Source organism: Carcharhinus amblyrhynchos, chromosome 23 (assembly GCF_965287045.1).
Source record: "Carcharhinus amblyrhynchos chromosome 23, sCarAmb.v2.hapA, whole genome shotgun sequence".
Lineage (NCBI taxonomy): Eukaryota > Metazoa > Chordata > Chondrichthyes > Carcharhiniformes > Carcharhinidae > Carcharhinus > Carcharhinus amblyrhynchos.
Window position 1 is genome coordinate 26798859 of NC_137346.1, and position 12605 is coordinate 26811463.

Below are 12605 nucleotides of genomic sequence, written 5' to 3' on the forward strand. Positions count from 1 at the left end.
TGCACGGCAGAGGGACTGGAGCAAGGGGCAGGAATTCAGGTTCCTGGATCATTGGGACGTCTTTATGGCAGGTGCAACGTGTACAAAAAAGACAGGTGGCACTTGAATCCCAGGGGACCAATATCTTGGTGGGAAGGTTGGCTAAGGCTGCTAGGGAGACTTTAAACTAGAAAAGTTGGGGGGGGTGGAAATCGAGATGAGGCGACTGAGACTGAGGAGGTTAGCTTGCAAATAGAGAAGGATTGTAGAGAGCGTAAGACGGAGAGTAGGCAGGTGATGGAGTAGGGGAGCGCTCAGACCAAAGGTCTGAGATGTGTCTATTTTAATGCCAGGAGTGTAGTGAATAAAGTGGATGAGCTTAGAGTGTGAATTGCTGCTTGGGGACGTGATGTGTTGGCCGTTACGGGGACGAGGGACTGTTGATCAGGGATACTGTCATGGCTGTAGAGAAAGTGGACGCTGTGGAGGGATTGTCTACGGAGTCTGCGGATGGAAGTTCGGAACAGGAAGGGGTCAGTAACTTTGTTGGGTGTTTTCTATAGGCTGCCCAATAGTAACAGGGATGTTGAGGCGCAGATAGGGAAACAGATCCTGAAGAGATGTAGTAATAACAGAGTTGTCAAGATGGGAGACTTTAATTTTTTAAACATAGATTGGAATATCCCTAGGGTAAGAGGTTTGGATGAGGAGGAGTTTGTTAGGTACGTTCAGGAGGGTTTCCTGACACAGTATGTGGATAAGCCTACGAGAGGAGAGGCTGTTCTTGATCTGGTACTGGCTAATGAACCTGGACAGGTGTCGGATCGCTTGGTGGGACAGCAATCATAATTCTACCTCCTTCACGATAGCATTGGAAAGAGATAGGATCAGGCAGGCTAGGAAACTGTTTATCTGGAGTAAAGGGAAATATGAAGCCACCAGGCAGGAAATTAGACAAGTAAATTGGAAGGAGGTGTACTTGGGGAAAAGTACCGAAGGAAGATGGCAGACTTTCAAGGAATGTTTGTCCGGAGCTCTGCAGGACAACGTTCCGGTGAGACAAGGAGATTTTGTTAAGTTACAGGAACCGGGGTGCACGAAGGTTCTAATGAACCTTGTCAGAAAGAAAAGAAAGGCGTACAGAAGGATCAGAGAGCGAAGCAATGTTAAGGATCTAGACGAGTATACAGGTTGTAGGAAGGAGCTTAAAAAGGAAATTAGGAGAGCCAGAAGGGGTCACAAGAAGGCCTTGGTGGGTAAGGTTAAAGAGTAAAGGCGTTCTAAAAGTATGTGAAGAGTAAAGGCGTTCTAAAAGTATGTGAAGAATAAAAGGCTGAGATGTGAAGGAATAGGACCTATAAAAGGTGAAGGGGGAAAAGTTTGTGTGGAACTGGTAGAAATGGCAGAGGTGTTTAATGAATACTTTACCTTTGTATTCATGGTGGAAAATGATCTGGGTGGTTGTACTGCAGGTTTGTGGCAGACTGAAAAGATTGAGTATGCGGAAGTTAAGAAAGAGGACGCGTTGGAACTTTTGAATTGCATCAAGATAGATAAGTTGCTGGGACCAGATGAGATATACCCCAGGTTGCTGTGGGACGCAAGGGAAGAGATTGCAGAGCCTCTGGCGATGATCTTTGCATCGTCGATGAAGACGGGAGAGGTTCCACAGGATTGCGGATGTGGTTCCTATATTCAAGGAAGGGAACAGGGAATAGCCCAGGAAATTACTGACCGGTGAGTCTAACCTCAGTGGTTGGTAAGTTGATGAAGAGGATCCTGAGGGACATGATTTAAGAACGTTTAGAGAAGTTTAGTATGATCAAAAGTAGTCAGCATGGCTTTGTCAAGGGCAGGTCGTGCCTTACAAGCCTGGTCGAGTTCTTTGAAAACGTGACTAAACACATCGACAAAGGAAGAGCAGTGGATGTGGTTTATATGGACTTCAGCAAGGCGGTCGATAAAGGTCCCCCACGTAAGACTCCTTGAGAAACTGAGAGGGCACGGGATCCAAGGGGCGGTTGCCTTGTGGATCCAGAACTGGCTTACCTGCAGAAGGCAGAGAGTGGTTGTGGATGGGTCTTTTTCTGCATGGAGGTCAGTCACCAGCAGAGTGCCCCAGGGACCTGTTCTGGGACCCTTGCTGTGTGTCATTTTCATAAATGACCTGGATGAGGAAGTGGAGGGATGGGTTGGTAAGTTTGCCAATGACACAAAGGTTGGTGGTGTTGTGGATAGTCTGGAGGGATGTCAGAAGTTGCAGCGAGACATAGATAGGATGCAAGACTGGGCGAAGTAGCAAATGGACTTCAACCCGAATAAACGTGTAGTGGTCCACTTTGGCAGGTCCAATGGGATGAAGGAGTATAATATCAAGGGTAAGACTCTTAGCAGTGTAGAGGAACAGAAGGACCTTGGGGTCCAGGTCCATAGGACTCTTAAAATCAGCCTCGCAGGTGGAGGAGATGGTCAAGAAGATGTATGGTGTACTAGCCTTCGTTAAATCGAGGGATTGAGTTTAGAAGTCGGGAGATAATGCTGCAGTTTTATAAGACCCTTGTCAGACCCCACTTGGAGTACTGTGCGCAGTTCTGGTCACCTCATTACAAGAAAGAGGTGGAAGCTATTGAAAGGGGGCAGAGGAGATTTACAAGGATGTTGCCTGGATTGGGTGGCATGCCTTATGAGGATAGGCTGAAGGAGCTTGGTCTTTTCTCCCTGGAGAGACGAAAGATGAGAGGTGGCCTGATAGAGGTTTAAGATGCTGAGAGGTGTAGATCGGGTGGATTCTCAGAGGCTATTTCCCAGGGCTGAAATGGTCGTTATGGAGAGGATCCAGGTTTAAGGTGCTGGGGAGTAGGTACAGAAGAGATGTCAGGGGTAAGTTTTTCACTCAGAGGGTGGTAGGTGGAGTGGAATCGGCTGCTGTTGGTGGCGGTAGTGGAGGCGAACTTGTTGGGATCTTTTAAGAGACTTCCGGATGAGTACATGGAATTTAATGGGATTGAGGGTTACAGATAGGCCTAGTAGGTAGGGATATGATCGACGCAACTTGTGGGCCAAAGGACCTGTTTGCGTTGTAGTGGTCTATATAAACTTGTCCATACTGGGAGGAAGAATAGAAAAGCAATCTATTTAAATAAAGATAGATTGCAGCACTCCGCAGTAGAGGGACCTGGGTACTGACATGTAAATCGCAAAGTTAGTATGCAGGTACAGCAAGTGATTAGGAAGGTAAAGGGAATGTTGTTGTTTATTGCAAGCTGAATGAAATATAAAAGTAGGAAAGTGTTGCAGTAGTGTTTACAATTTTGGTTCCCCTACTTGAGGAAGGATGTAATGTAGAAGCAGTTCAGAGAACTGGACTGATTCTTGGGATGAAAGGGTTGTCTTACAAGGGAAGGTTAAACAGTTGAGCCACTATCCACTGGAGTTCAGAACAATGGGTGGCAATCTTATTGAAACAAGCAAGATTTTGTGAAGGCATGACAGGTGGAAAATGACAGGTTGTTTCACCTTATGGGAGAGAATACAACTATGGAACTCAGTTTAAAAAATAAACCATCTTCCATTTAAGACAGACTCAGAGGCTATGTCAGGTAGATTCTTGATCAACTAGAGAGGCAAAGATTATGGGAGTAAACAAAAAAGTAGAATTGAAACCACAGTCAAATCAGTCATGATCTTAACAAATGGGGGGAGCAGGCTCAAGAGTCTGAATGACCAGCTTTTGCTCCTAATTCACATTTCCTATATAATGCAGCCATGAGTTTTATTACAATAAGGATTCGGCCATAAAGTGAGGAGGGGGCGGTGGCTGCCTTCAATATTATACCGCAATTCTACATCAGAAACACAGGTAAGGAGGATTTTATAATAACAATATGCTAGAGATATTCTTCTCTGTCAGAAATGTTGCTCTCAACAACTTTTCAGAGCCGATTCAGTTTCTTTACAGCCCTTTTCAGTTATTGACACTCACATCAATCATGTTCCTCCAAAATTCTGTCCTTCCCGATAACAGTGGCTCAGGATGGGCCAAACCAGCATTGTTGATGCACACATCCACGCCCTGGTGTAGTGTCTTGATGGCAGAAAACATAGAGAGGATCTCTTCCTCACTGGTTACGTCACACTTGTATGGGACCAAGGTACCTGTGTAGCCAGCACTCTCACACTCCGCTGCTAGTTTCTGAAAGGAAAAAAAAGGTTATGCAAAGTTAAGCTTTTGCCCCCTCCCAACCCTTACACTTTGTTCGATAAATCTGAATGAAAAGGTAGGGAAAGGATTCAAATATGATTTCCCATTGTCATAGAGACAAGTTAAAAGTTTATTTATTCGTCACAAATAAGCTTACAGCAACACTGCAATGAAGTTACTGTGAAAATCTCCTAGTCGCCACACTCCAGTACCTGTCTGGGTACACAGAGGGAGAACTTAACATGGCCAATACACCTAACTACCATGTCTTTCGGACTGTAGGTGGAAATTGGAGTACCCGTTGGAAACCCATGCAGACATACGGAGAACGTGCAAACTCCACACAAGCCACAAATCAAACCCAGGTTCCTGGCATTGTGAGGCAGCAGTGCTAACCACTGTACCACCATACTGCCCAAGACATGTTTTACGTCAAATAATGATTTTTAATCCTCTAGATGCAAACACAAACTGAATTTTTAAAAATCAGATTAAAAAGTGAGCACAGCCAAGGTGGCCAACTAATCTGTGTTACTTTACACCCCACATTCCAACCTCAATAAGATGGAGATGGCATGTCGAGGTACCCAAAGCGAATTATCTCAGGAATGGGAGTTAACTATATTCCCTGTTCAATTAACATAACTTCCAAGTACCCAACTGAGTGGAGGCAAGCCATCAAACCAAATGCCTTGAACAGTGGGACCCCTGGCTAAGGGGGAATTCCAAGCCCTGATCCAATCAAGTTATAATTGGAATACATGTTCCTGTTGGAGAGAACGGTCACAAGACAAACCAATTCTTTGTAGGTTTTCAGCAGAAGAGTCCAAGCAGCTGATGGAGACATCCTTCTTCCATCTCTCCATCCAACTTGCCAGCTTTTGGGCCCTGATTGCTGTTGTTCAACTCTCTTTACATGTACATTAGGGAGAGATTTTAAAGGAACTCAACTCCACTGCTATATCGCAGTAAGAACAGACAGGTCATCCATCTAAGCTTTTAAACTATTTCAATGTTGAGAGCAGAAAACCACACAAAATAAAAAGGACACAACAAGATCAGCAAGGCTAGCAGATTAAGCCTGAAGCGAAAGTTGCCAACCACGAGCTGCAAATTCCTCTTAACATTTATGGATTCTATTTTATCCAACTTATTCTTCCCTGCTCTGTATTTGAGAGTGTGAACTTCAGATGTGCACACCTGAAAGGTGCATAATTTATTATTTTACTTAGATGACTAAAGAGGTTCACTTTATTAAACTCAAGAAAACCTGTCCGGCTGGTTCTTTTAATGACCCACAGCCCGTAAACCTTTAAGTACTCATTAAATTGGCAAGTATATCCTTGTCCGAGGCAAAATAAACATGTCAGATAACCATGACCACTTCTCTCCTGATCATAACACCATTAGGATGCTGCAATCTCTGTTGACCTTGAAGGAAATACTCTTTAAAATAATGAAAAACTGGGGGGTGCATAGAGAATCAGCACTAGGAAAGAGCGCATACAACCCGACTCTCTGGTTTCTCAGGCAAGGATTAGCACATAACATGCAATCTGACAAACTTGCAATAAATAGTTAAAGTTTGCACCACTTAAAGGTAGCTTGACATGCGACTGTCCTCTTCAACTCATTTCAAATCCACTGCAGATTGAAGAAGTGAAAGCCTATTCCGTCTGCTGGCTTTCTGGGCCCACACGAAGGGGGCGCGGTTTGAGCAGTCAGGGAGCAAGGGCCTACAGAATGCATTAGTTCCCAATTCAACAACCTTATTCAGAGAGATGACAGGGTACCTGACACAGTGTTAGGATAGGAAAACGGTCATAACGCCACGGCTCTTAAGTTAGGGCTGCTACAATAGAGGGAGCTTCATTCTACTTCCAACCTTGTTACATTTGAGCAGGTACTCGATTCTGCCTTTGAATGCTCAAATTGGAAAAACAGTCCAACGATCACCACTAACACCCCTCGCAATGAAGACACAATCAGAAAATAAAAATAGCAAAATTATACCTGCTTTGAACTGGATTAGAATTGATCAAAGCTCATGAAAATGTGCCTCAGTAAAGAGGCAGCATCTTTAGAAAAGGAGGCAAACAGAAAGAGATGGCAATCAGATGGCCATTTTGCATGTGATGAGCAAGACGCAATGACTAATTTAAGAGCAATAAGCTGTGGATGCTGCAATCTGAAACAAAAACAGAAAACGCTGGAAAATCTCAGCAGGTCTGACAGCATCTGTGAAGAGAAAACAGAACCAAAATAGAGTCAGGGTGACACTTAACGACTTAGTCCTTCTCCTACGCCTTTTAAAGAAAATTGCATGGCACGGTGGCCAAGTGGTTAACACTGTTGCCTCTCGGCGCCAAGGACCTGGGTTTGATTCCCAGTTTGAGTCACTGTCCGCACATTCTCCGTATCTGCACGGGTTTCCTCCAGTTTCCTCCCACAGTCCAAGATGTGCAGGTTGACCATGCTAAATTGCCTCTTAGTGTCGGGGGATCAGCTAGGGTAAATGCATGAGGTTATGGGGAAAGGGCTTGGGTGGGATTGTGGTCACTGCAGACTCAATGGGCCAAATGGCCTCCTTCTGCACTGTAGATTCTACGCTTCTATGAAAATGACACCTTTAGCTAACAAAAATGAGGAAACAGATCGGAACTGGTTCAATCCTTCATGTTAAGCATTTATAAATTTCCACTTTCATGCTGTCCATAATCAAGAGAAGAAACTCAAAAGATAAGGCCCACTGTACAGAACATCAAATCTAAAAGCACAAAATTGTAGGTGTTCATTTTCTGCTGCTATCTGTAACATTACGGGCAGCAGCATGGAACAGAAATGAAACTTTGAGGTTGAAAATACCTGAGGTTTTCAAATATTCCTAGCTCATCAGAACCTTCAGAATCCAAATTAGTTGTCCTGTTATTATTTTGGTCAGTGATTAAACAGCAAGTTTGTATTTGCACCAGAAACAATTATAAACACTTTTCTACCTTTCACCCTCTCCGCACGATCAAACTCCAACTACTTGAACCACCACTATTTGAACAAAATACTAAATATTATACCTAAAATAGGATGACAACAGGAGGCAATATAGAAGTAATACACATAAATTCTTTGTTCCTTTCATTTGCACTTGTTACCATACAAGAACAATATCTATTCATCTAGATGTTCAATCAAATGTCTACTGTTGGGGTGACTCAATAAGCAACAAAAGTTTATTTTTTCAGCAGAATTAAACAACTATATTAAACAGTGGTTTATCAGGAGATTTAAAATTTCATACTATTCTCATTTATGATGTATATTTGCATCTGTGTACACTCTTCTCATTTGCCAAAGGGGCACAGAGCAAAGCGATTTCTTGCAGGCTGTGCTCAGTATACCTTTTAATTTTATCTTTTATTCTTGTTCTAAAGCTTCTAAAACTTTATTCTAACTCTTTTAAACTCTCTAACAAAGCTTCAATGCAATTTCTTACAGATTTGGCAGCATTAAGTTGACCTTTCTCTACACCCTAGCTACGACTGTAACACTACATTCTGCACTCTCTAGTTTCCTTCTTGAAGGATGGTATGCTTTGTCTGCATAGCATGCAAGAAACAATACTTTTCACTATATGTTAATACATGCGACAATAACGAATCAGATCAAAATATCAGTTTGTAAGATGTGTGTTATGTGCATGCTATGAGTGCAATCAAAAGGCTAGACTACATCGTTGCATACAATACCACCCAGTCTACATGAGGAATTTTGCTGGGAGTCCTTACAGGAATGGAAGTTGCTTTGAATCATTTTTAACTGCAACGTGAGGGGCCCATTTCTATAAGGGCCCCATACTGTAAACACTTGAGACTGTGCTCCAAAAAAGTAATTCACTGCATCAGACACAGAGCATGTTAAGTACTTATACTTTTGGAGTGGCACGGTGGCACAAGGTTAGCACTGCTGCCCTCACAGTGCCAGTTTTGATTCCCAACTTGGGTCACTGTGTGGAGTTTGCACATTCTCCCCATGTCTGCATGGGGTTCCCCTGGGTGCTCCAGTTTCCTCCCACAGTCCAAAGCTGTGCAGGTTAGGTGGACTGGCCATGTTAAATTCTCCCATAGTGTCAGGGAGACTAGCTAGGTAATGCATGACGTTATGCGAATAGGGCCTGGGTGGAATTGTGATTGGTGCAGAATCGATGGGTTGAATGGCCTCCTTCTGCATTGTAGGATTCTATGAAATACAACTACTGATGATTTGAATTAATAATATAACATTGCTCTTATGCCAGTCGTTTCCTATACTTAACACATCTTAAAACTTGTTCTTGAATTTGCATTTGCACTTATTCCTCTGCAAAACTAGTTTCTACTTGCCACAAGTTGACCCCGGTAATGGACCTTCACATTTTGAAGTTCAATTAGGGTAAAAATTAACTTGTTTTGTGACGTATTGCTTGCATCGTCTACACAGTCTAAAGCAGCTTTTACATTGAAAACAAGTGGCAAAATCAATGGAAAGATCTGTGCAGTTGGGTGCCAAACATAGCTGAACCAGATGTTAGCGAAAAAAGATTTAAACCTAGCAAATAAGATCCAAAAAAAATCCAACCAATTTTTCCAGATTGCCACACTACATATTTCCAGTAGTCATGACATTGTGACACAACATAGCTCACTAGCCAGCAGAGCTCACAAGACTGATAATAACAATATTTCTTGGCATGCTTACTGCAGCAAAGTAAATTAATATTATGACACTTGATCTTCACATCTGTAGGTTGACCAGTCACAGCAAACATCTGTATGCAATGAAAGTCACAGCTTTGTAACTGCCTTCCACCAACACTGGTTACACTCCAAATGTAAGCAAAGAACTACGCGTGAGGCATTCTCCCAGGTTAAACAGCTACAGAAACAAATATTCGCTTAAAAAAAGCAACAATGCAGCAAATCAGTCATTTCTTCACCATTCTGTGCCATGGAGTACTACAATAAGATTACACAGCCTCATACTTGAGACTTCCCAAAAGTTCTGATTCTCATTGCCATGACATCCAGGGAAAGCATTGAAGAAATACACACTGCTACAGACATCAAACTGAAGAACACTGGAAATCACCTATCGCACAAAAAGGGGGAAGATCTTAATAATAGCATTAGATTCACTTTTTAAAAATCCAGTACAGATTACATTTAAGACACAAACTTATTAAGGAATGAAACGTAACAAAAGAACTCAAACAACAAATGTTTGGTAATCTACACCCACAAAATGACCTATGCTGACCCCAACAGTCACACTTGGCTTTTAGGAGATCTGGTTTGGAGCTTTGCTATTTAACGTGAACACAGGGAGCAACAGGCTGATGGTAATGGCTACATTTCAAACCTAAAAGTTACATTCCTAGCCAAATTTTGTCTCCAAGAATAAAACAGTGCAGGCCAACTTAAGAAGTTATTGACATAGGGCTCTGTACTTAGCTGGTGAGTCACTGAGTTGTAAGAAACAAGTTTAGTCCGGTTTTTAAAACACAGACGTTTTACTGTGTTGTTACGAGCCCAGTTGAAGTTATAATTGGATGGGAAGATCCCGGAGTGGAATCCTGGCTCAAAAGACTAACTTTTACTATTTGTTTTAATTAAATGTCGCAGATCTGTTAATTATTTTTAAACAAAAAACACATTAAACATGAAAAAAATTGGACTATATAAAACACTCCATAATCCCCACCCTTCAGTTTAACAAATACACACACGTTTTAAGATTAACGCAGATGACAGGTTTCACTTGCAATGCGAAGGAGCAAAGCAAGAAAATTATCTGGGTATCAATGCAAATTATTATATAATCAATAATGATTCAGACCATACCAGCATATTGTTTGTTGTCTCTCTCAAAATCTGTGTCCAGAGTAGTCCAGCAAATGACTGGAAGATGATTGAAGCACAAGTGGGTTACAGCTGATTCTGCTGGTTTATTAGGTTATTAATATCCTACTCCAAATTTACAGTGAATTACTCCTGTAAATGTTTAGAAAATGCTTAAATTATGCAACGAAGGGTAAATTTAGGCAAGTTCATGTATATAAAAGAGAACTAAAGTCCTGCTTGTACTAACGAATTTAAAAAGTTTCATCCTTCATTAATTTTTGATGTAGCCAAGGAAAATGTACTGTTACCGTCCCTATCAAAAGCCAGGGATTAAATAGTGGGGAAAACAAGCATTTCATTTTCTCTCAATCATAAATGTCAGCTTAATTTAGTTGGTTGTACTCTCACCTAACTCAAGAGGTTGTCGGTTCAAGCCCCACTTTAGAGCAAACCAGTCATCCAATACTGAAGCAAACATAAATAGGCTAGGAAAATGGACCAAAATTTGGCAGATAGAGTTTAATGCGGATGAGTGTGAGATTGTCCATTTTGGAAGAAAAAAATAGAAAGACAAATCAAGTGCAAAGCAGATTCAAAACGTGTTCAGGCAGAGAGATCTGAATCTCTATGTTCATGAAATGCAGAAGTAGTAATGTAGGTGCAGCATGTAATAAAAAAGGCAAATGGGATGTTGGCATTTATTGCAAAAGGTACAGGAGTATAAAAAGTAGAGAAGTGTTGCAATCGTATAGGGTGTTGGTGAGACGACATCTGGAGTATTGTGTCCAGTTTTGGGCTCCTGATTTGACAAAGAATGCGATGGCACTGGAGGCAGTTCAGAAGAGGTTCACCAGATTGATTCTGGGATGACATAGGAAGAGATTAAACAGTTTGGGCTTATACTTGCTGGAGTTTAGAAGGATGAAGGGATCTGATCTAAGTATATAAAATTTTACAAAGAATTGATAAAGTAAGTGTAGATCAAATGTTTCCTCTTGTGGGGCAATCTTGAACAAAAAGGTCAAAGGTAGTTTGCAAGGCAGTTGATTTAAAACTGAGATGAGGAGGAACTCCAAATTCACCAACACAAAAGGGTGGTGAATTTGTGGAACTCATTGCCCCATAGTGTGGTGGAGTTTAAATTGTTGAATAGTTTCAAGGAGGAGATAGGTAAGGGGATTATGGAGAACAGGTGGGGAGGTGGATTTGAGACCAGGGAGAGATCAGCCATGATCTAACTGAATGGCAGAGCGGGCTCAAAAGGGCTGAATTTGCCTACTTCTGCTTCTAATTCTCATGTTGTTAAAGTTTTAAGGCACAATTTGAAAAACAACAAAATGTTTGCCCAATTGTCATGAAGATGTGCTTTATGCCAAACAAACAATCTTAAATCCACCAAGTGGAAACATGGATTGATATTTATACTTTGATAAAAGTAACTTGAACTCAGCCAAGACATCCATCTAATATGCATTACTATGTATCACATATTCACATCTTATTTGAATGCAACCAGGAGTTCTGCAAGAAAAACTTCAGACACCATGGATTAAAGCCAGCTGTCACCAACTTACTTTTTTTAAAATGGACTCAAATTTAACCAACTTATCCTTCTCCACTCTTATAATTTGTGGGTGTGTGTGCGCAAGAATGTGTGTAAGTGAGAAAGTTGGTGCATATTATTTTTACTTAGACCATTTTACATTAAACTCAAGAAAACTTGCCCAATTATTTTATGATCATGGCACATTAAAAGTTAACTACTCACTGAGTTAGTGAATATAATCTTTCAAAACAAAGGCCAAAAATAATTGTTGGGATCAAACAGGGAGAGCGCAAAAAGGCCATTCAACCCTTCTTGACCTGATCCTAACACCACCTAATGTACCTTACAAATCAAAATTGTGATAAATAATTTTACTGGTTACTAATTTCAATATGATTTGATGTTTAAAATATTATTTCACGAGAGGTGGGTATCACTAGTTTGGCCAGCACTTATTACTCATCCCCAATTGCTCTCAAGGAGGTCGGGGCAAGCAGCCTTTTTGAATTGCTGTAATCTATGTGGTGTAGGTATTAGGAAGGGAGTTTCAGGATTTTGGCAGCAGCATCAATGAAGGAACAGCAATATAATTCCAAGCCAAGATGGTATCTGGCTTGAAGGGAAACTTGGAGGTAATGTTCCTATGCATCTGCTGCGCTTGTCCTTCTAGGTGCTGGAGGCTGCAGATTTGAAGGAATCTTGGTGAGACGTACACACATTACTTGTGGATGGTACACACATTACTACCACTGTGCACTGATGGTAGAGGGAGTTAACATTGAAACTGGTTGTTGGAGTGCCCCTTAGTGTCAGGGGAACTGGCAGGGTAAATACATGGGGTTACGGAGATGGGGGCCTGGGTGGGATAGTTGTCGGTTTAGGTTTGATGGGCTGAATGGTCTCCTCCGGCCTGTAGAAATTCTGATATGTAATTTACTGTGTATACAAAGTACTTGGGAATTGTGATCAGGTACTATACGTAAACAAAAGTTTTTTTTTTGAAACT

General features: G+C 41.5%; 1 protein-coding gene across 1 annotated transcript in view; it reads right to left on the reverse strand.

Annotated features, from left to right (window-relative positions):
- dhrs11a (dehydrogenase/reductase 11a) overlaps positions 1-12605 on the reverse strand; it is a 95632-nt gene that overhangs the window by 39560 nt on the left and 43467 nt on the right. The window contains exon 2 of the mRNA XM_080211057.1: positions 3962-4171. Coding sequence (XP_080067183.1) covers positions 3962-4171 — 210 coding nt within the window. The remainder of the gene's footprint in view (positions 1-3961; positions 4172-12605) is intronic.